We start from the raw sequence: 25,515 nt of genomic DNA, 5'->3' as shown, positions 1-25,515 counted from the left end.
ATGCCCTTTTGATTCAACGGAGAGTCAACATACCTCACAACTATTATTGTTACAAAATAGTTGTGCTGCAAATATATTATGAAAACGACTACTCCTTTAATGCAATTAATTTATTTGGTTCATATTCGTGATCGGGTTAGTAGGTTCATATCGCGAGTTCATGTGAGGTTGAGTCGGCTGGTCGTTTTATTTTTAGACTCTCTAAAATCTCACGGCAAACCATTCGCATTTTGAAAGTCTTTCCTCGAATAATGTAACATTCCTACATTTAGCTTCCATCTGAGCTTACTTCAGTTTGATGTTTTACTTTATCTTCAAAATTCTACTCTATAAACGTTTTATTCCATTACTTTAACAAACTTGAACAAGTCTAAGCTACCCCAGTCTGGTTAAATTCGAAATTGGTCAAAATTCATTTTGTATGTGCGCCATCAATACATTTCTTTCTATTATTAATTTTCACTACACTTTTGCAGATTGGCGCTCACACACATCAGACTTTGACTAGCATTGTCTTTGACAGCAGAAACTCGGTGTTGTTTTTTGACATAAACTGAGAAGAGAACGAAACAGTTCATGTTTCCACTCATCCAGTGATGATTTCCGTCCATTCGGATCAAGAAGGTTTGACCTAAAGGTGGATAGATCTAACTAACCAAATTAACAGCTGATTCTCACACGGACTTCCGAACTTGTTGTGTGATGGAATCGCCAACGAGCGAGAACGTGCCCGCCGAGCAGGCGAAGGACAAGCGGGGCGACGATATCGACGGGTTTGTGGCCGTTGAAAAACAGCGTAGAATCTTCAAGATCATTGTGATTGGGGACTCCAATGTGGGCAAAACTTGCCTGACGTATCGCTTTTGTGGAGGGAAATTCCCGGAAAAGACTGAAGCAACGATAGGGGTGGATTTTAGAGAGAAAAATGTTACTGTGGATGGTGAAACAATCAAGGTAAGTAGTTCAAATGAAGTTGTAAACAAAGTTAAACTTAAGAGTGGTGAGGTCGGCAGGTCGGTGGTTCAAATCAATCCCGCTCCAGTAAATTTGTCTTCATTCAAAACACCTACCCAGTCAGTTCCCCTTTGTGGTTTATCATATCTCCTGACCTCAAGATAGGCGTAATTAATTTAACATTAATGTTAACAGTAACACTAACACTAACAGTGACTTAACACTTCATTAAATTTACAAAATTTAATAAGGAAATGCAAAAGGAAAGTTTGCCTGTTTTATTTAAATTTTAACGCTGTATAACTTATTAATATTATGATTTTGATCTTAAATCATGAGAAAGAAGTGGTGCCGGACTCAATAGGATGAGCACAAATTTAGGTATTTTTGACGTACCCAAACAAAGGCTGAGGGTATATTTTATAAGGTTCACATTATGACAATTTGAATGTAATTTTTACTGTGTTTAACCTTACACTCAGTGGTCAAACAAGAAAATTTGTTAAATCTCATTGTGATATACGAATGCCTTTTTATATTGTTTTTTTATTTATTTTTAATCTTGTTTTATTGTATTGCAAGTAGTTAAACCATTAATTAGGTAAAAATTAATTGTTTAACTACTTTCAATGAGCAAGTACGTATGTTAACCCACCTGACACGGACGGTGCCCTCCAGTCACGGAACCCGCTGTGAGAGTATAGGATTTACAACAAAGGGTGAAAAAGTGGTGGCGCCATACGGAAAGTTATCCGATTTTTGTGCTTAGCAGCTCTATGAAATTGGGCCCTGGTCAGCACCAATGTTTCTTTCCTTGCCTTAATTCCACCTCAGGGACCCAGGTTCGAATCACCATAGGGGCGCTACCTATAATAAGTGGATTGGGTTGGTTGTCAGTCCCTACCGGATTACATTGAGTAACATTGCAATGGGTTTTCCCTGAAATAATTCTCTGGGGTTTCCCTTCCACATCTAAAAATAAACTGAATTTTCCTTCCGTGTATTCTCTCCATGTGAGTACTTGGCAATACAGTAAATTAGGAGAGTCCTGCGCTGAGCTTCACGCCATGACAAAAATTAAGTAAATGAAATGAAATTTGCATTGTCATTTGACAGTCTGCAGTCAAGCCAAGACAGATCTACAAGTACAATGCATCATACAACGTACTGACTATTGACGTAGTGCCATTGCTCTATGGTAATCAAGGTCACAATATTGTCTGTGTTCATTCAAGCATAAAGGATAGAGCAAGGACCAGTGCCTTGCTCTATGATTTAAGCATGAATGAAGGGGCTCACCTTGGTATTTTTACTGTGTCTACTATGTTATAAATACAACTGAAGACATGTGTAAAATTTATTGGCTACATAGTATGTTATCATTTTAAATTTAAAGTGAACCTTACAAAATTATACAATATGACCACATGTACCACACACTGTACTTCGCTCATTTCAAAGCCTGAAAATACATGCATAGTGCATTATTTCTTATTCCGTTTTTACTTTATTAGCACACAGACCAAAATTTACATATTTGTAGAAACATCACATTTTTTTCTTGTTATATATTTCATCCCAGCCCAGACTAAAAACCAAGGAATTTTGTGATTTGTTAGGACTTAGGTCAATAAAAGTAACTAAAGAATACACCAGTTGAGCTGATAATATCATTCATTAAGCATTTTTAAAGTTTCATGAAGGTACATGTAGCATATGGTGAAGCATTTGTTATTTTCAACACTATTTTTTTTCAATAAAAAAAATCAATTTGTCCTCTGCATTGTTTCCTTTTTCACCTGTACACACATTGTTTATTTGTTTTGTATACACATTTTTTTCTCTTTGTGTTCTCGCTGTCTGGGCCAAAAGCGTCCCATTTTAAGTAAACAGAATTATTGAATTGAGTGCGAAGTATTGATTATAATTTATTTTAAGTTTGCCTCATGGTAAAATAGTGTAAAAACTAAACGCCTGACTTAAAAAGGAACACGTTGCCTTGGATCGGACGAGTTGGTCTATAAAAAAGCGTTTGTAACCGTTTGTTATAAAATGCATATGGTTAGAAAGATAATTTAAAAGTAGAATACAATGATCCACACAAGTTTGCCTCGAAATTGCGTGGTTTTCCTTTTACTGTGCGAACAAACACGGTCGGCCATTTATGGGAGTCAAACTTTGACTCCCATTAATGGCCGACCGTGTTAGTCGACGAGGTAAAAGGAAAACCGTGCAATTTCGAGGCATGTTTGTGTGGATCATTGCATTCTACTTTTACAGCATCTTTCTACCCATATGAATATTATAACAAACGCTTTTCAAAGACCAACTCGACCGATCCAAGGCAACGTGTTCCTTTAAAGCCATTGGACCCTTTCGGTACAGAAAAAAAAAAGTTCACAGATTTACAAATAACTTACAGGGTTTACAGAAGGTAATGGTGAAAGACTTCTCATGAAATATTATTCCATGAAATGCTTTACTTTTTGAGAAAACATTAAAAAAATATCAATTTTCGATATCGAGAATTACGGATTTATTTTAAACACATGTCATGACACTGCGAAACGTGCGGAAACAAGGTCCGATGACCGATTGAGCCTAAATTTTCACAGGTTTGTTATTTTATATAGAAGTTGTGATACACGAAGTGTGGGCGTTGGACGATACTGTTTACCGAAAGTGTTCAATGGCTTTAAAACAAGATTCCCAATTATGTTTAATGTTGACTTTTAGTCTGGGTAACATGAGCTGCAGGCATATGATAGACGGTAGGCCCTATTCAATGGAATTCCATTTCATTATCCCGATGGGAAATTTATTTTGGCCTTTACAATATCATCAAATTTACAAAAAAGTACATAAAATTAAGTTTTACCATAATAAGTACAGTACAAAAAACACTGCACAAGCCACAATAAGATAAAAATATAAAAGTATATTCAGAGATACCCTGATATATATATACAATTCAAGTTTACCAATAAAAGTAAGAGGGCTAGTGTCATAAAGCATTCTGGACCTAAGCCTTCCGGCACCTGTTGCTAATAATATACATTCTATCACATTCATGGCATACCCATGTGCTATTGTCAGTTTTTTCCATGATAAAAGAGTAGGGCCTACGCATGCATACACACTGTCAGTGTCACACAGCACAGCGATTGTCATGACATGCATGATGGTCATTTAATATGTATGGTACGTGTATTGCATAAATGTAACAGATTATGTACCCCATATCTGTGTTTTGTGTAATGCCAACGACACTGAGAAGTGGACCTGATAACTAAACGGGTCTGCATTAATACCTGGACTTGAAACACCATGTGGACTTTGCACATGTCCACACAGTGTTTTCTATCTAGTGTTGAAGAACAGAATTTTCCTTCGGTGGATAGGAAAAAAAAGAATATATAAAACTACTGAGTGACAGACTCAGAGTTGTGCATACTGTGTCTGTACAAACGATGTATCATTTTGTATGCAGGTACAAGCACTTTGTACAAAAAAATGATAATAAGCAAGTGCTGTCAAACCTCAATGTGTTTTGAGTGTAATTGTTGTCCTGTGTTGCATTAATCACCGTCAGCTGCTCCATTTTAACTTTTAAAGGCACTGGACACCTTTGGTAACTGTCAAAGAGCAGTATTCTCACTTAGTGTACATTACCATCCCAACTTGCATAAAATAACAAGCCTGTGAAAATTTGGACTCAATTGGTCATTGAAGTTGTAAGAAAACGATGAAAGAAAAAACACCCTTGTTGTAAATGTGCTTTCAGGTAATTTAAAAGGATTTCTGCCTGGCCAGAAGAAGTCTTTTGTTATTTTAGTGAGAAATTACCTTTTCTCAAAAACTATACTTCAGAGGGGCATCGTTTCTCACAATTGATGTTTTTGACTATCAACAGCTCTCCATTGCTTGTACCAAGTAAGGTTTTATGCTAACATTTTGAGTAATTTACCAAACGTGTACAGTGCCTTTAAGGTCAGAAAAATTTGCAATTTAAATTGATAGTATTCTGAAATGTGCAGGTACATGTAGGCATGTATCACTATCCTGTGTGACCTGTTTACATTTAAAAATAAAACCACAGAACCTGGATTTCCTACAGGCTCAATTTGTACACAGCTCAATGGAAGACGATATTAAATTTTATATTTTATGGAGATTGATCCGTGTGATTTTTATCAACTTTTAAAATGAAGAAATAGGGCATCTCTCAAAACTTGTTCCTCTATCACCAGGCCTTGAACTTCCTTCTTGAAGGGGCACAGCAATTTTCCTCTGTAAAGGGCACTTCTATGAGGAAAATGCGGATTTGTATTGAAACTTTGTAAATGTCACCGCAGCACAAAGTCAGGGCGCCACAGCAATTGTTGTGGGTGTTGTGTGTTAACTTGAGAAATGTGTAACTTTCCTGAATTTATGTGGAAATTGTGACACCATACAGAGACATTTTTCATATTTATGACCAGGCATGTACCTTGCCTACCATAAAGACCATTTAGTAAAATGGACTTGGGCCTGTGATCGACTACAAATTCAAGTCCTGCTTGCAGACTCTAGTTTTAATTTGAGTACTCACTGTACCTTCATTTACGCACTGTGTAATGGGGGTTCAATGTGTGACGACCCACTTTTCAACTGACAGCAAATTTAAACCAAATTTGTGTTTGACCCCCAAAAAGTGGACAATGGGACAGGGTTAGGGTGCTTCTGATTTTGATGTACATGTATGTATTGTACTTAATGGTAGCAGAGTAGTATTTCTCAAATGTTTCATAGGAAGGCAGTTAAAAGGAAATGATTAAAATTCGGTCAGAAGAAGTAGAAGTTGTCGAAAGCAAAAGAAACCAGGAAAGCTACGCAGAAGGAGGTGAGAGTGGGGGATTGTAAATACATGCCATACAGTATTACATTGTATGTTCCAACACCCACTAAATGTACGTACAATGTACACTATTGTTATTGTTTTAAAACACCCCTCGTGTATTTTCCTAATCCTAACACTAAACCTTAACCTTAGCTCTAACCCTTCACCCTAGCGAGTAAATCGTGCAATTTTTCGGAACATAGGGTTGCTGGAACCATCTGTCTATTCCTCTTTTTGTATATGGAGGAGAGATTCCTCCATGTTGGAACCAATTGGGGTGTCAGAATGAGTGTTGTGTTCTTACATGTCAATATAGGTAATAACAGACAAGGAAACAGGTGTAACGTTGCGTCAAATATTTGGGTTCTATTCACGTGGTTTAAAAACAAGCAAAACAACAGAGCTCTCGTACAACGAGATCTCGCGTGAAACAATGACATCATATTCTATAAATAGATCACTGAGTCTGCATACACTACAATGAGCAAACACCCCTGTATACAAAAGACCATGACCAGATAATGTAAGGGCACACCTATTTCATAAGGAATGACCTCAAATTGGTTTGAGAGTTCAATTGCATTACAAAGGTGTTGATATTCACACTGCCACACTATAATTGGATCAACACCTGTACTGTTGGCTAAATAGCATTGATACAAAATCCAATTAGAATGTAAACCCCATCTTGGTGTGCACTGTGATCCTGATGGGCATGTACAGTAGGAAGTGACCCCAATGAGGTCAACCACTCCCACAGCAAACAATGGGTGCGTTCGTTTAGCTCCCCTGGGTCGACCCCAGTGCGTGGCGTTTGTTTTTACCAGGACGAACATGGGCAATTATCTGCACACACTTGTCCTGGGAAAAAAAAAACGCCACACACCGGGGTCGACCCAGGGAAGCTAAACGAACGCACCCCAATGTCAATTGTAGTATGTAAATATAACTCGCTTCCATGTACATGTAGGGTTTCACATATTTCACACTGTATGTGTTCCTTATCCCCGTGGAATACAGTCCCAGGCCTTTTTTTTAAACTAACGGTTACCCCTGCGCACTTTCACACGGGGTGTCCATAATCCACAGGATTACGGTTGGATGTTTCAAGATTGTCCCAGGGTTTTACCTTCGTACTCCAAAGCAGGGGTGGCTCTCCCTGGGGTATGCCCATTTGCCCGAGCTAACACATGGGATTCGAACTGCCTCTTGCCACCGGGCTAGCTCGGGGTTTTTTTGTCAAGACTGCTCTAGCAATGAAAAAAGTCTTGTGTTCGTATCCAACCTTGCCTGTGGATATTTTAAACAGGTCTCGGGAAAAGTACTCGCTTTACAGTGCTTAAATACACACTGGTGTAAGGGTAGAAACAATTGAAATTCTTTATCCCCAAAGCAAATATATAACAAATATAACATCTATTTGAGGGTTAAACTATTGAACTCTTCGAAAAATCACAGGTCGCTTTAAAAAAAAGAGGTGCAGTCGTAAACGTTATTTAAGTTGTTTACAAGAAAAAGAGGATGCCTCCATTAGAGGAAGCAACAAGTTTCCTCCATGATGATGTGTGCAAGAACAACATGTGGCTGGATCTGACTTTGACCGACGTCAACCATTGAGCCAATGAATTCTACATTGTTGTGAAAGGGCAATTCGATGCTGTTAAATTCAATTCAATTCATTTCAATGCAGTACACGCACCATTTGCAATTTACAGTGTGCTCTCTACTCTACACAGTTTCCCCACGAGAGGCTGTTTTCGCATTGAATTATTTGAAAAGGTTTTAAACAAGTCCACTCTCATTGCCCATCACTTGACCCTGATTGTTTATGGCATAAGACTGTACATTTTGTGATCCTTGGGAAAGCTTGTCAAATCAGCCATTTTAAAGATCCCAGCTGAGGGTGTAGTTGTTTTTAGTCGACCACTTTGGGGAAGGGGGTTGGATACGTGCGAATTGCGTGTCCATTATCGTGCATATTTCAGTCAATATGCAATAAAAACAATTTAAATGATTAATTTCACAAAATTAATTTTAAAGATAAAACCGTTTATACATGTAATGCTACAGAATAAACATTTGGGCATTTAAAAACCAAGATAAACACCAAGTAGATTCATTTAATGAACACCTTGTTTCAATTCAGTGTCCTAGTCCTCAGGCCAAACTTCAAAAATTTGGGTACAGATCGAACGCCCACAGGTTTGAAAAATCCTTATGAGAACTCTGATACACCAGACAGTAATTACAATAATGCATACATGTACGGCCTGTACGTAGTGCCTAGTGCATTAGATCAGTGTTACCTCACAGGATACTTCCAATTGTCAAGACTGTCCCAGGCCCAAGACTAAAAGACTGAAGACAGTCAAGGGTAGAAGAGAATTGTGAATTACCGACTTGCCAATATCAATCAACTCCCCACTTCTCTACATGTACCTTAGACCTCTAGGGATTGACTCCATAATGTTGTCAATGATGCAGTAGATGGCTCGGAGCCAATTTTATAGAGCTGCTTAAGAAAACAAAATTACTAAGCACAATAAAATTATGCTTACCAGAATAAGGTTACCAGCCAAAATACATGTACCCTGTCACATCCTTCTCATATTTGCTTTAAAGCCATTATACACTTTCGGTAAACAGTATTGTCCAAGTCCCACACTTCGTGTATCACAACTTATATATAAAATAACAATCCTGTGGAAATTTAGGCTCAATCGGACATCGGAGCCGGGAGAAAATAACGGGAAAACCCACTCCTGTTTTCGCGCGTTTCGCCGTGTCATGACATGTGTTTATAACAAATCCGTAATTCTCGTTAACGAAAATTTATATTGTTTCACCGTTTTCTCAAAAAGTAAAGCATTTCATGGACTAATATTTCAAGAGAAGTCTTTCACCAATACCTTCTGTAAACCCTGTAAGTTATTTGTAAATCTGTGAACTTTTTTTTTTTTTCTGTACCGAAAGGGTCCAATGGCTTTAAATCAGCGCTACTTACATTGAGAACTCCCTTGGGTAATTCAACGGAAGGAACCTTCCACCCTCCATGAGAGCATCTGAATAATTTACCCTGAAAAATGGGGTCCTCTTGGCAGTGAGTGGGAGTTGTTAATGTACTGGAACATCTTTTATGCAATTTTGACTGGGCTAAAATTTTTACTATTTAAATGGAGAGTTGTTTTTTCGTTCCGGTGAAGTGGACTTCTGGTGCACCTCGTGGCCAGCTGATTCTGTACACAATTTAAGAGATCAGACTACACAATACTGTACTTAAACGTAGTGAACTCCAACAGTGTGCGCATTGCATGAAATTAGATCGTAAAATTTCCAGGGGGTTTTATTCCATGGAATTGGCTAGCTGTAATTTGATTGAAAAGAGCTCTTTTATAACTATATAATTTAACAACAATGTCCGGTTCATACTTCACACGCAAAAGCAAAAGTGAATTTTGGTCAGCAGATACGGTTTTTTTTAAAGGAAATTTTGCTTTCGCATGAAGCATGAACTGGCTTCAGGGTCCAATTTCATGGCTCTACTTACCAAGAAATTTGTGCTTATGTAGTACACAATTCAGTAAGCCTCAAAATCTATGGTAAGCAGGGCCATGAATATGTTCCTAAATCCAGGGATGAGATTGTTCAGACTTTTGGCTGAATTCAGACTTTTTATGTCGGCCTGTGAAAAAAAAATTGACAATAAGTTTTTCCACAAATAAAGAAATCCTGTTCATTGGTCTACTTCTCTAGTGTTGTGGATACTGTTCCCAAAAGCTCCTTGGAATCTATAACCCCAGGGGTTATCAAACGGTAGAAATGCCATCATTTCAACATACTTTGAATTTGTATCTAAGTTTCAGACTTTTTTTTAGTAATGACTCTCATCCCTTGTAAATCATAAACCAGCACCCATAATTCAATCTTTCTCTCAGCAGTGACACATTAGAGAGTTTTTTATTAAAAGTAAAACTTGAAAAAGTGAAAATGCTGGCCGACTAAAGTGGCAGATTTGTGAGGAAAGACCATCTTTTAGCTCCATCTTGCCAGTTAAAGAAATAAATCATGTACTGTATGTAGGCTAAGCCCCGCCAAGGGCATGGTTGTAGTTTGTTTACACATGATGTTTCAAGTGCATACAAATGTAACACTGTCTAATTATGAGTTTGCACAAAATTATTAATGACACACAATATAAGGTTACGTACTGCATGCAATTCAATGGACTGTTTGTTTACAGAAAACTAGCAATTGAGCTCAAACTTTCATTTTGACAAGTAACCATGACCGGCTGAGTCATAATTGGCCTGGGGATTTCCTGAACACATTATGTACATTAGGTCTGGAAACTTTTTGCTTTTTGCTTTTTTGATTTTTCCTTTTTGTAAATGTGGCTTGGTGGTACTTCCCTTAAAAGTTTACCGTACTTGGACCCTACTAGGCCCACTCAACATATTTTGTACATATTTTGTGGTAACAAGGTTGTTACGCATTGATTTTGCTTGTTATGGGGAATTTTCAGGGATGCTTAAATCTATTTATGGTAAATCTTTTGTTCTCGTTAGTGTGTTACTGTGCACAGTCACAGTGTACAAGTAAGCGACACCCAGGCTTACTTAAAAGAGCTGCTAACTCTTTCAATACCCTTTGTAATTGAAATATTTTTAGGTAGGCCTAGGCTTATATAACATGTGACACATTTGTGTTGCTACTTAAGGGAGTGCCTTAAAATCTGAATGAAAGGACTGTTCACACAAAAACTTGGACCGCTCAATTGAATTGTCCTAACTTACTGTTGTCGGGGCGTATTAACTCACGTAACATGTAGGATTGTTCCAGAAATTGGGTGCAATGCCGCGGTCTGGCAAACGGCAAAATTGTCTATTGTTCTAATGGATTGCCCGCATATGCCTAAGTATCGCTCTCTTGCACCTAGAGTGTGCACGACTCTTTGCTCCCTAATTATCAACAAACTAAACAAAATGCTGAATTACATGTATTTAACTGCATCATTCTTTTTCCAGCTATTATTGTTGCTCTCATGTGTACATTTTATCTATCTACAACAAACCGTCTTTATAAGATTTAATTTTTAAGATTAATTATACGAGAACTTCTGTAAGGGTCTTGTGTTATCATTTATGGATTGTGATATTTCCTAACTTTTAAACAATTTGTTGTGTTTATTTTGTGATTTTGCTGTAGTTATCAGTTTAATCATTATCCTTTTGCTGTTGTTTATTTAATTGTTTCTTGATTATTTTGTATGGGCTTGTGTATGGAATGGGTGCAATATAATTCAAAAAATTATTATTATTTAATGGTTTAACTTTTTTATTTAAGACTATTTATTTTTAATTTCTCATTAATAGTTTGTTTACTATGTCATTGTTTTAGTTCATTGGATTAACTTAAGTGTAAGTTGCATTTGATCATTTTTAGTTTGGAAAATGGGTGGTATACTGTAAGTATCCTTATTAATGTTTAAAGAAACATTCCGCAATATTTTACTCTATCACACCCTTAATCCATTCTCTTTTTTGTCTTCCCGCATCTCCAGCTCCAACTGTGGGACACGGCCGGCCAGGAGCGTTTCCGCAAGAGCATGGTGCAACACTACTACCGTAACGTCCACGCAGTGGTCTTCGTCTACGACATCACCAAGATGTCCACCTTCGAAGGTTTACCCAACTGGATCGACGAGTGCGACCGACATTCCCTGTCGCCAGACATTCCCCGTATAATGATCGGGAACAAGTGCGACATCGAGGACAAGAAAGTGGTCGCAACGAGCATCGCGCAGAAATTTGCGGACGCCAACTGCATGCCACTTTACGAGACGTCGGCCAAGATGGACGAGGACGCCGATAAAGTGGAGAAGATCTTCACGGATCTGTCCACGCAGTTGAAGAACTATAGACCGATCATCCCTCTGCCGTCCCACTATGGGAGCAAGGATAAAGGAAGTAGCAGGGAAACGGTCAGGCTACCATCAACTGTCAGCCCGAAGAAAGATAGTTGCTGCCCATGCTCCAGTTGAGGTTCAAATAAGCCGTCAACTCTAAATATATGTATTTCTAGATTTCAAGATTAAATATACGGCTTTAAAAATTGCCTGTACATATGTTGCTCAAATCTTATCTTATCATAGTCTATGAAGCTTGATACATCTCTTCCCCCTCCCCCAACCTAATGTTTAGTGTTTCAATGCAGGAGAAGGTTGGTTAAAAAATAGTTGGAGTAGCAAATAGTTTTTTTATTGCTAGGTCAATATTATTCTATAGGCCTACATCATAAAAGCCACAAATTCTATTCACAACAACTTGAAAATGCTGATTCTCCTTGGTGCAGGTTATTGACTTCAAAATATAGTCTTTGTATTTTTTTTTTTCAATAATGAAGATTGTACATGCCACACCCTGTCCTTCACTGCCTTTTATTTGTTAAACTTACATGTAAATGGCAAGGCAGTAGAAAGCGGATCTTAAGCATTGACGTCATCCCACTGCCATCTTATTTAGAGGTAAAACCATGTTTGAACAAATGCTAAGCCTACACCTTTGGACCTCTGCTTTAGGGTGCCTTATTACGGTGACGTCATTTAAGGTCTATCAAAAATTTACAAGGGAAAGCTCCCCTGGCTGGGTTGTACATTATGAAGGGCTTGGATAATTGGTAAATAAAACAATTTATCGTCGCAGAGTGCCACTTATGGTAAATTCAAGCTGAAGTTACCATACATTCTGAGGATAGACAAAGATAAATTCACCAGACAGTGATGTACATACGAACAGACAGCGTTACATTATGTACAATTTATATTGTCATTTTAAATTGTGGATGTAAGAGTTTAGGTAGCCCTAATTGTCACAGACAATGGAATTGAAACTGATGATGGAAAAATAACAATCCTCTTTTTATTGTTCACATCAGTCAAGAAGCAGCTCTTTCTCAGCAAGGAATGGAAATATGCCTACACTTATAAATTCAAAAGACAAATTTTCCCTGTTGTCAATACTGTGTAATGTATGTATAATGGCGTCTACCTGTCCATGTACATGTACATGTACCCGTCATTTTGTTGATGCACAGGCCTGGAGTTTCATCTTTTGAGAGGGCAAGGCTATTTTCATTTTCAAAATCTTAAGTTTATGGGAATCATTTGAAGGGGCACCAAGGCCAAGATCAGGGGCAACAAAGACCATGGCCTCATCGTAATTCCAGGCCTTCCTGCCTCTGCACCCATTCCATATTCTAATGATATTACATGGGGGGTTGAGTTTCAAAGAAAAATGTCCATGAGGAGCAAGTTCAAGTGCTATTTTTCAAATCAACTTTGCAATTTAAACCGCAGGAGTGATGTCTGTTTCATGCAAACATGTCTATAGTCAATTGGCTCCTCAACTAAAGCCAAGTATTTTAAGCATCACTAGTGCAGAGTGCTATTTCTGTGTAATTATCAAAATTGATCTCTACATATTCTGCGCCTTGAACATTTTTCAGATTGATTTGGCACATTACAAATACCTATTATTATTATTATTATTCAATTTTATATAATACTGCACACAGTGTGTGTAGTCATGTTGAAGTTTTTCGGGGGATCAATTAAATTCAAGTTTTTTGTGCTGTACATGTACATGTACTCAAATGTGTGTGCCACCTTATGATTCAAAACAGAATCGTGATTTTGTGATTTGTATACTGCATCTGGAAACCAAAGATTCAATTTTGTTCACTCGTGGCATGTGAATGAAACAGCAGTTTATTTGGCATACAATAGCATTGCATACTACTACTGTTTGACTCTAATGTCAAACTGGTCAATTGATTCTAAAAGTAGAGTCCTAATTTCTCTAGAGACGAAAAACAAGCTCTGTGATCTAATCAGCGATTGAGACAACTGTCAAGTCACTCAGCACTGCACTGCACTAATAATACCTCATAGTACAGTGTGTACTGTACAGGGCTAGAAATTAACACTGGACTACATGCCCGAGGACTGTAATTTTAATGTCAGACCAGTAAACTCACAATGGGACAAGCTCGATGGTCTTGTGTTTTTCATTTGAAATAAATGTTGACTGTGAATGTGGTGATAGTTATCTTTCAATTCTCTTTAAAGAGTATTGAAGTACACTTACACAGAAACACAAATGAAATAGATCCTTTTTCTGAGCGCTTGTTCAACTAATTTTGTTTCTGGTCTTGTCAAATAAATTCTGGTACAGAAACAATTTTGAGCTACATGTACATACAAGCCCTTAAGTCTTTTGGACTTTTCCCCCAAATTCAAGAGCCCTGCATGTGTACCAGCCCACTACACCGGCCGCAATGGTGATTGGCTGTCTTTTTGACATCCTGTTTTGAAATTGAACACCTTCTTAACAATATTTGGTTAATGAGATATTGCCCAACTCACAAAGACAGCCACTTCAAGATGAGTGACACACTTAACTGATTGTGGTTATCAACCCAAACCAACTGAAACCAGGGATGCGTTGCCACCTCCTCCTGGGGCTGAAACAGGGTTCCCCTTCACAGTTCGTAAGGATGAAGGCAAGGGTATCCACTCGAAGCGTAGGGTGCGTATTGGTGGTCGTAACCAATAACTGTTTCGGTCACTGGCCAGTGGTTAACCCATGGCAAGTTTAACCAAAAAAGCACCCCTGGTTTGCAGAGCAGTAATGCACTACCTTCCCAAACTCACATGCCTGTACTGTACATGTATGTACTTGTACTTTAAAGCCATTGGACACTTTCGGTAAACAGTGTTGTCCAAGGCCCACACTTCGTGTATCACAACTTCTATATGAAATAACAAACCTGTGAAAATTTAGGCTCAATCGGTCATTGGAGTCGGGAGAAAATAACGGGAAAACCCACTCTTGTTTACCCCACGTTTCGCAGTGTCATGACATGTGTTTAAAACAAATCCGTAATTCTCGCTATCAAGAATTGATATTGTTTTAATGTGCTCTCAAAAAGTAAAGCATTTCATGATATAATATTTCAAGATAAATCTTTCACCATTACCTTCTGTAAACCCTGTAAATTATTTGTAAATCTGTGAACTTTTGATTTTTTGTCTGTACCGAAAGTGTATAATGGCTTTAATACATCAATCTAATCGTAGGCAGGTTGTATGATCTAATCAGAGAAACCCATAAGACTGATTACTACGTCAGTATGTGCTCTGCCCTGCGCTAATTAGTAATTACAACATGTACTGTATGTGCACATACATCTAGTACCAGCTTGGTAATCAGAAGGGCATCTGATCGTGTTACAGACACTATGTTTAATTTCATCCTACTTTACTTAGCAAATCGGGACATTGATTTGCTCGTAAATTTTATTTACAGAAAATGTAGACACACTATTTCTACATTCGGATTTTGAATCCAAGATGCTAGGCAAGTCAGGCAGGAGGATGAAGAGGTTGAGAAATACTCGGGCGGCATTTTCAAAGAGCTGCTTGAGAACAAAAAATAGTTTATAGCACAACAAATTTATGCTTATACCAGAAAAAAAGGTGACCTGCTAAAATACCATTTTACCTATACCAAAGGTAAACTTTTGTTTAGCAGAAAAAAGGTGTTCAGCAACATTTTCTGCTTGCCCCTCAAACTGCAGACAAGACTGTGAATCAGCCCTGCCCAATTTTAGAGGCTTGCCACTATAAAGGCAAGGCTGATGGAAACTCCTTAAGTCACCAATGTGTTGTGATTAACAAAAGAACGGATGAGGCATTCAGCCCCAACCCCCCCCCCCCCCCTCCCCCTGCATATTGCCTGGATCTTGATCAAATGCCAGCAGAATTGTCATGTTTGTATGTAGTGATGCTGCTCATGTACTTGTCAAACATTAACAAATGCACATATTGACTGAATTCCTGTGGCACCATCCCCCGATAAATTGCTAGTAGCGTTGTGGGGGTGTTAAATTTTCCACTCTGTAGTGTGCTGATGTGCACATTTTAGGCAACAAGCGCGCAGTTATATCGTGCACCATATATCTTTATGATGCATTTTGACTCGCCAAATTGCAATCTTAGGCGGAGAGTAGGCGCATAAAACGTTACAAAAGGTTAATGGGGCAAAATTTTACCCAACTGCCATAGATGTCTTCGCTTACGTTTCATAGAATCACACACACTTTGCGGAGTGTAGAATTCTGTAGTAGGCAATGCCATGAAACTGGGTCTAGGCCTGCCAATGGATTTTTAAGGATTTGGTTTTCTTTTTCTGCCTGGACAAAAAAACACTTGAAAAAAGTGAAATAACCATTAAAGGAAGAAAGATGTATGGCTCATTTTATGTTCAAAGTCGGAGTTGTATAACTGTTGTGGTGTAGAGAGTCTGCCATTCCTCAGAAATGTTACTCTCAGGAATTTCAGGGGGTTCCCGAAAGGATTGTAGGAAATGGAATTCATGGTTTATCTAACCACTGCAGACATGTATGTATGTAGGCTTGATGTAGGCTTGAGTATACTGTTCGTAGCGTCGAGACCAAACTGGCTCTTTTCAGTGCCAAAAGAGGACTATTACATGGTTGTTACCTTCCTTTCAGGGGGTTCCCGAAAGGATTGTAGGGAATTGAGTTCATGGTTTATCTAACCACTGCAGACATGTATGTATGTAGGCTTGATGTAGGCTTGAGTATACTGTTCGTAACGTCGATACCAAACTGGCTCTTTTTGGGCCAAATGAGGACTATTACATGGTTGTTACCTTCCTTTCAGGTGGTTCCCGAAAGGATTGTTGGAAATTGAATTCATGGTTTAACCACTGCAGACATGTATGTATGTAGGCTTGATGTAGGCTTGAGTATACTGTTCGTAACAACGAGACCAAACTGGCTCAAATGAGGACTATTACATGGTTGTACCCTTCCTTTCAGGTGGTTCCCGAAAGGATTGTTGGAAATTGAATTCATGGTTTAACCACTGCAGACATGTATGTATGTAGGCTTGATGTAGGCTTGAGTATACTGTTCGTAACGTCGATACCAAACTGGCTCTTTTCTGGGCCAAATGAGGACTATTACATGGTTGTACCGTTCCTTGCTTTATGGTTGTACCCGCAAGTTTACTATTAATTTTTTTATAGTTCATTCTTGTGCTTGCATTTGTTATGAGTAATGGGTATTAATCTTTAAGTGCTAAGCATACCGACACCTCTTAAGATTTTGTCCTGTCTTGTCTTTACTTGCACAAACTGCCGTCACTGGGCTATCAACATGCAGACTCATTTAATCGGGTAGGGTGGAAAATATCACAAAGAGTAAATAATCTTAAAATATTTGCTCTTTGTAATATTTTCCAGCATACCTGTATTTATGAAGTAAACACGAGCATAAAGTACATGTAGGCCTTTTATCTTGCTCTATGCATCAACTATAAGTATCGTATAATTATTATTAATAAATACAATTGTTTTGGAGACTATGATATTGTTTTCCTTCATGAAAACCCTAACACCCTCAATTGATTTACTTGGGTTATCTCTCACTCTAACGAAATCCAAAACCTTATGGTAACTCAACACCCAAGCTGTTGGACTCGTGACTATGGTGGTAAGCCTGATCCCATCAGTATTTCAGTTTACTAGTGCAGTCCTTCAGTCCAATAGAATCGCAAACGAAACATGCAGGTGGGAGCTTTTCTCAAGCTAGCATCTTGCTATTGAAACTTGAATATTTTATGACGATCACCTTGAAATAAATTAATTTACTCAAACAAAATGCACCGTTAAGGCGTTTTGTTTTCGACCATTTATTTTTGTGGGGTGTTTTTTAAAACTTGAACATGCTTGAAAATTTTCCCAGTTTTGGTTTTTCATACTTAAATTTAAAGGCACTGGACACCTGTGTAACCGACAAAGACCAGTATTTTCACTTGCTTTAACCCAAACAACAAATCTGTGAAAATTTAGACTCAATCAATTGGTCTTACAAGTTGTAAGAGAATAATGGCTGAAAAAAACATCCTTGTACAAACTTGTTTGCTTTCAGATGCCTACAAAGGGCTTCAAATTTTTAGTGAGAAATTACCTCTTCCTCAAAACCTACGTTACTTCAGAGGGAGCCATTTCTCACAATGTTTTATACTATCAACAGCTCTCCATTGCGTGATAAGTTTTGATGCTAAAACATATTTTGAGTAATTACTAAACGTGTCCAGTGACGTTAATGTGCACAAGGACCTTCTAGTGAAAGTGGAGTGTTTATGCTGGTACATGTATGTAAGCTAATCCCGTAACTTGATGCAACCACAAACAGCATTTGATGCTATTACTATCACTCGTGGACGGTGTGTCTGGCATTTACAATCTAGCGTAATGTTAAATGTATGCAGAGATGACCTACTTGCCTGAGATGGTGGATGGGATGTTGTGCAAGGTACATGCATATTTTAGAGGTTGCATCCCACCACAAAATAAACCCATGGGTGATTTTTTTTTTTATAGGTCTGGTCTTTGATTTTTTTGTTTGATAGTTGAGCAAACATTTATGTAACATTGACCACATGTTTTGGGTTTGTGTTTTTGTGGATGCATTCGACTGGGGGGGATTGGTTACCTGTGTGAAGCCGCAGAGCTACTTGTATTTAAACAAATGTGACAAAGCCATAACTGTACCATGTATTATTATCAAAACGTTCTTGAAAAACAACCAATGATTTCCATAACTTTGCAAGTAACTTAATTACAAGTACGACTGGTACATGTAGTTCAACCATGTGTGCTGTAAATCTATTGTGTGAGAAGTGGTTGCTCTGAAAAGGGGTCATTGGTTTGTTGTCAGATCTTCTAACTCTCCCTGATTCTGCAGAAAGTTCCCTGAAAATTAGCCTGAATCTTTCCATGTTCTGATGAACAAGTTTGACAATCTCCCTGATTATGGAAATTTTTCACCCTATGTGGTTCTAAATATCTTCCTTATTGGTGAACAAAATTTTGTGTTCATAATGTTGAATGTAATTTCTAATTACTCCCTGATTGTTATACACCATTCTTTCATTGCAAGCTGCAAATGTTGGCATCAGCTCTGATATGGACTTGACAATTCAAACTTTAATTTAGAGAGATTTTTACATTAACACCATGTGAATATCTCTTTTGAGCAGCTAGTGGTTACCCACTCAACGTTTCAATCAGTATGCTCTGATCGTCTTCATGAGAAGAGTACAAACGGCGTACTCTGCTCATCTTGTAATTTAATGACAGACATGTCTTGATATTATTAGCATTTCTTGATACAAGATTGATTACATCGTCCTCCTCCCCCGAGGCAGAATTAATCTTCATGGTAATGCCATCTAATGAGAATTATCAGTCTTACTTTGAGAGTCGAGTCTTGAGTCTAATCTCCGAGATTCAAAATGGGAGTGGATGCTTCTGATGGTCCAAGATAGATGTCCAAAGGTTTTTGTTGTTTAAGGAACACGTTGCCTTGGATCAGTCGAATTGGTCTTTGATAAGCGTTTGTAACCGTTTGTTGTAACATGCATATGGTTAGAAAGATATTTTAAAAGTAGAATACAATGATCCAAACTCATTTGCCTCGAAATTGCGTGGTTTTCTTACTTGGTCAGCCATTTATGGGAGTCAAATTTTTGATTCCGTGTTTCTTGACGAGGTAAAAGAAAAATTACTCAATTTTGAGTAAACGTGAACATGTATGGTAACTCATGTACAAGAAAGGTGTACTGGTACAGTTTGTTTGTACTTGTGTCAGGGGTCTGGGGTTCAAATACCAATGAGGACCATTTGATTTTTCTCTCGTCCCATGTTTGGTTATTTCACTTCTATGGTGGTTAGGCAGCTTACCAAATATTGTGTTTGATAAGATTGGAATGACTGGCTCTGTGATAAGCAATGGACCTGCAGTCCTTCTAAATCTTTCACATAGACAATTGGATATAGGAGACATTTTACCATTCCTTGCTGTATGTACAGTAAAATAATAATAATAATATTTATTCGGGCAATCACATTTACAAGCACATATACATACATTAAAAATATTTAAGAAAACAAAGTAAAACAACAGTGGGGTGCCCAGGAGAGCATAAAAGTTAAAAAAATAACTGTCGCCAAAAGGCGTATGTCTCCTAAAACCCTAAAAATACATTAAGGCAAGAGGGGGCATTTAAAAAAGCACAGAAGATAATACAAATCACTAAACAGTTTAAAAAGGCAAACAAGCAAAGACATACACAGAAAAACACACCTAAAATGATATACGTAAAAAAAAAGCAAGTCTATACATCAAAATGGTTTAAGAGCAATACAACAAAATTCCGATGAGGGGACACAAATGAAATGACATTAAACGTGTATGCACATAAAGGGCCCATTTTCATTTAAAGCCTGTTTGCCCCAATGTTTGCTAAGCACAGAGTAGTATTGCTTAACAGAAACCTGTTACCAGCCATAATTACATTAGGTTAACATTGTTGTGACTGGTGCCTCACTAATTTTTTGCTAAGCAAAGAAATTTGTCATGCAGTATTTTTAACAGCTTTATGAAATTGGGCCCTGCAGTATCCTACTACAGTACATCTATGTACAAGCATGATGCACACTTTCTTTAAATTTTTGACACTTAATTGGCTTTCTTGCCCTTTGTCATTATTTATAGTGTCCTTACAAGCAGGTTTGAATTTGTGCACAAACATGAATGAGAAAGCTTCAAAACGCAAGACAAATAAGCACTTTTGTCAATATTCGTGTAGCTTGAAATGCATAGATTGCTCACTCCAAGGTTGTTTAACAGCCTACACATTAACAGACATGATATTCCTCCTACTTAAATAACTTAGTCTGATTTCCGATGTTTGGCCATAAAAAGTGATTTAATAGCCTGAAATAATCATTTAAACCTACACCATGTAGGTCAGCCCTTAAAGGCAATGGATACTATTGGTAATTACTCAAAATATTTATTAGCATAAAACCTTACTTGGTAACGAGTAATGAGGAGCTGTTGATAGTATAAAACATTCTGAGAAACGTCTCCCTCTGAAATAACGTAGTTTTCGAGAACTTCGTGTGACAAGGTTTTTTTTTCTTTGATTATTTATCTTGCAACTTCGATGACCTATTGAGCTCAAATTTTCACAGGTTTGTTATTTTATGTATATGTTGAGATACACCAAGTGAGAAGACTGTTCTTTGACAATTAACCAATAGTGTCCAGTGTCTTTAAGTTCTCGATAAAAATATCCCTACTTTTTTTCCCAAGGGACAAATGTAATGCCTGTATGACAGCACATGCACTGGCAATGGTAATGCTGCAGACAGTGCAACCCCAAGTTGCACCAATTTGGTGAAATTATCATGTGACCTTTATAAACTAAAGAGTAATAAAAGAGAAAGTGTTTAGTCTATCATCTGCCAATCGGAATTGAATGGGAAGGTATCTGTTTAGTAATGACTCTAAAATCAATGGCAATAAATACTTACTTGGTTAGAAGTACAAACAGCTTTCGATAGTATAATAACAACAAAATTTCACATTAAACATATCAATGCTCTTTACATTAGTCAATTTCATAGAGCTGCTTAAGCAAAAAATTTGCTTAAGCACGAAAATAGATCGCTTATTTTTCACATGTTACTGGCAAAAATTTAATGCCATATAAATTGCTTGTGACTGGTATTTAGCTGTTGTTTACTTAGCATAACAATTGAGTGGAGTCTTGGCCGGTAATCTGATTTTACTAAGCAAGGATTTTTTTGCTTAAGCAAAATTTTGTGCTTAAGCAGCTCTATGAAATTGGGCCCTGGTCATAGGGCCAATAACATCCTTGTAATGTTTCTCAGCTCCCTTGGGAGTATACAGCCCTGAGCTGCCTGTAAAGCTGGTGCTTGTGGCTTTTTCATACACAATATCAACCTCTACCCTCGCAGGTACCCATTTATACCCCTGTGTGAGGAGAAGCAATTATAGCAAAGTATCTTGCTCAAGGACACAAGCGTCACGACCGGGATTCAAACCCACACTGCAAATCATCTTTTTACTTGGAAGTAATGTGGTTATGGACAAATTTATCAGTTTTTATCCCCTAAAATTTGAGTCTGAGAATCGTACTGTACAAAGCACAAAAACATCTCAGAAGCAATTACAAGAAATTGGGCCATGCAGATTATTAAAAGATCAAGTTATGCTGACACAATAAGTGAATATCCGTGAACAACTGGTAGAGCACCAGGCGCCAGCACGTTAACACAGAGGTTGCATGTCCAAGTCCTGCTCTAGTCAAGTCCTGCTCTAGTCCTGCTCTAGTTCAATCTAAACAATTATTGTATTAAGTATAAAAATGTTGTTTTTCTGCAAACAAAATTATGGAATCTTGCCCAGGTCCTATGTTTCTTTTCCTCTATCTATCCAACCTTTTTGCTACTTTCTTCTAGCACTAAAAAGACAAATCTAAAATGTCAAAAATGTATTGAATACTGCACTACATTGTACCATAATAAATGTGCACAGATGTAGGCCTACTTCTACTAGTATCCGTTTGAATTTATTATGTGAGAGGTAATTTTTTTAATTGACTTTTGCTATCCGGTTGCATGTGACTTGCTTGTAGAAAAGATTTATTATTCTAATGTAAACAGAGCTCTGTAAAGTAATATGTAAACAGATATGCATTATATTTTTTATATTTAGCAGGTGTGATAAGTACATGCTGAATTTATGCAAATTGCTTTATATAAATATATGGAGGCGTAGGGGTAGTGTTACCAAATTAAGAATGATAATAATACGCTAAAAGCCACACTGTATGGACACAAATGTTTCAAATGCTTGATTCTAAATCAAGAAGATTTTATGAATAAAGTGGGATATTTATATGTATATAATAATATTAGTCATTTTGGAAATGAAAAATGGGGTTTGGATAGAAAGCTGATGGGTCGAAGGTCATAAAGCCTTTGAGAAGACCGGTCTGCCACTGGTACCCTGCTTTTGCTGAGCAGCATTTTCTGCTAAGAAGCTAATGAAGTTGGGCTAAGGTCATTCCTGAAGTATTCTGCTTACATGCAGTTTTTTTGCTATAGTTGACAAATCATTTGGTATCGTTAACCAGCTTTTCGAAATTGGGCTCGATACTGTTTGTGTGAAGGGGCAAGGCAAGGCAATTTCAAAATGATGACTAGTTTATTCACTTAAATGCTTCCTTGTACTTCCTTGTGTGCATTTTATTTTCAAAATTGAATTCCATTTTGTACCTTTTTGATCTTGTTTTTCATTTGCAAATGTTAATAATTTTCAGAATTATGTCTTGTAATTTAAGAAAATAATGATTTAATAAGGTTTTATTTTATAGTTCTTGTTATTATTTAAGCAGTATAACAATGCATATTAGGGTTTCTTAGTGGAATCCATTTTGGAAAGCGAAACAGATTAGAATTTAAGCTCCCTAATGGCTTACTTTGAATGCCCTACATGTACACTATTTATAAGCTTTACAAATAATAACTTCAGCCATTTAGGAGCCATACAGATTATCAATATCAAGAATGAGAAATGTTGATCGTTTTTTCCAAAATTGTGCGTGGGTGGGTCAAAAGAAATAATTGAAAATAAAAATTCTTTTTAAAAGAACTGTGCGTACAGTTCTGTAATGTTAGCAGTCAACCTTGTTTCGATAGCTGAACTCTGTGCCTGTAGGGGGAGATGCCGAGAGTTTTCTCTTTGGTTTCAGCTTAGCAAAAAAAAAGTTACTACAAGCAGTATTTTCTGCTTTACAGATTTGTGAAGTTGGGGCCACAATTTCAAAATGCCTATTGACCCATTGCACGCGTATCACACGCGGCGACCAATGCCACGCTCACCATGTTGGTAGCCAGTTAGGTTTATGTGTATTAACGCCGTGTCGCCTAAAATGCTCACTTTACTGCATAATGCGCAGCATAGAGTTGTATATAAAAACGCACAGTGAAATTGTCCACCAGTATGGCGCATTCGAGATTTTTCTGCTGATGACGTCAGGTAAAATGGGTCAAAAGCACAAAAACACTTACTCAGAAGAATCGGTTAACCAGCCAATATTCCTTACACTTTACTTTGTTGCAACCGGTGCCCCACTCATTTTTTTTCCCTCAGTAATGAAATTTGCTAAGCGATCTTGTCTGCTTAAATCAGCTTTGTGAAATCAAGCCTTGGGATAATGCATCTATCCCTGTGGACACTCAAACTACACAGAGAAGCTATCAGGGGGTGATATTTTATTTACATTCTGTTTTTGTACTTTTTTGGTACACATTTTTTCAATGTGATTGGTCGACCATTATGGGCTGAGTTTAACAGATTGTTGTATTATTGGTGAAAGTTTTGAAAGTTGCTTTTCAATTGAGAAAATTCACTTCAGTTTTCTGTTACTCTGCATGCAAATTTCTGTTTTTGACTTTGTAAATGATTTTGCAAGCAAAACATTCCATTTATGTGCTTTCATTTTGTTCAATATTTTGATGCTGTGGGATTAAAACTTTGTTTTGGAAACAGGAAATTTGAGTTTTGTCAGTTGATTTCCGGATCATGTGTAGCAGTCCTACATGAACATGTATGCCTTTGTACATGAATATGTATTTTTCTACTTGAACATGTATTAATCATCTGAATGATATACGAGCATAGTATACGTTGAGAATCGTTGAGACCACATTGGCTCTCTTCAGAGCCAACACTCCCACAAAAGAGATATACACATGGTTGTTCCCACAAGTTTACTATTTATTTATAGTTTCTTCCTATGACATATCGCACATATTTCTCCCGTTTACCTTTTCTGAGTTTGTCGTACTTGTAATAGTGAGCTATATGAATCATGTAAACTAAAAGTATATAGGGGGGCTTAAGTATAATATTATAGCACCCTTATCCTAAAAGTTGGAGTTGCAGCACCCACATCACCCTACTTCTAGAAACTATAAGTTTTTTTGTTTTTTTTATGCAAGTCGCCTGACACACAAGGCCTGAAGGCCACTTCAAGGTGTGGGCTACAATTATTTTTTCCAGAGGCCATTGCCACCTACTCCTAGGGCTGAAACAGGGTCAACCCCTTACCAGTCTATACGGATGTAGGCTTGGGTATCATGAATTCGAAGCCTGGCCGGTAGAGCAGAAAGCACTACCTCCCCAATTTTATGTAGCAAGTGTCACGACCGGGATCCGAACCCACACGCTGATCAAACACCTGTGCTTGAATCCGGTGCTCTTAACCGCTCGGCCATGACACTGCCATAAACACTCCCCGTGAGCATAGTTTCTAGAAGTAACATCACCCCACTCCTTGTTCTTGCTGGGCTGTAGCGCCTGTGAAAGAATACAACACAAACTGTTTTTCCCAAACAATACACTCTCAGTATAGTTTTGGGAATTAATAGTGCCTTCCATAGTACACAACTTTATGAGCATAACTTGGCATAAAAAGGGACAGAAAGTTCGGTTTCAAAGGCCTCTTTGAATTTGACGGTTGGCGTTTCGAATCAACCTCACCAACTGTTCACAGAAGAACACTTTAAAATGTTTTTTCATCCAGTAAAACGTAATGCATTTCTTTGTATGGATTGCAACTTGGAAAAATTAATATCTCTCCCATAAACACATGTGTCGTTGTTCATACATTGTTGCAGTTTAACAAAGGACTTGTGAATTGGCCTTAAATAATG

At 37.6% G+C, this 25,515-nt stretch overlaps 1 protein-coding gene across 1 annotated transcript; it reads left to right on the top strand.

Annotated features, from left to right (window-relative positions):
* The first annotated feature begins 441 nt into the window (after positions 1–441).
* On the top strand, positions 442–24,591 carry LOC139935779 (putative Ras-related protein Rab-33). The gene is made up of 2 exons (XM_071930359.1): positions 442–954; positions 11,394–24,591. The coding sequence occupies exons 1-2, from the start codon at positions 703–705 to the stop codon at positions 11,871–11,873; spliced, it is 732 nt and encodes a 243-aa protein (XP_071786460.1). The 5' UTR covers positions 442–702; the 3' UTR covers positions 11,874–24,591.
* Positions 24,592–25,515: the final 924 nt, after the last annotated feature.

This window comes from Asterias amurensis, chromosome 4 (genome assembly GCF_032118995.1).
Source record: "Asterias amurensis chromosome 4, ASM3211899v1".
In the NCBI taxonomy this organism is placed as follows: Eukaryota; Metazoa; Echinodermata; class Asteroidea; order Forcipulatida; family Asteriidae; genus Asterias; species Asterias amurensis.
This window is presented reverse-complemented; position numbering and strand designations above follow the sequence as displayed.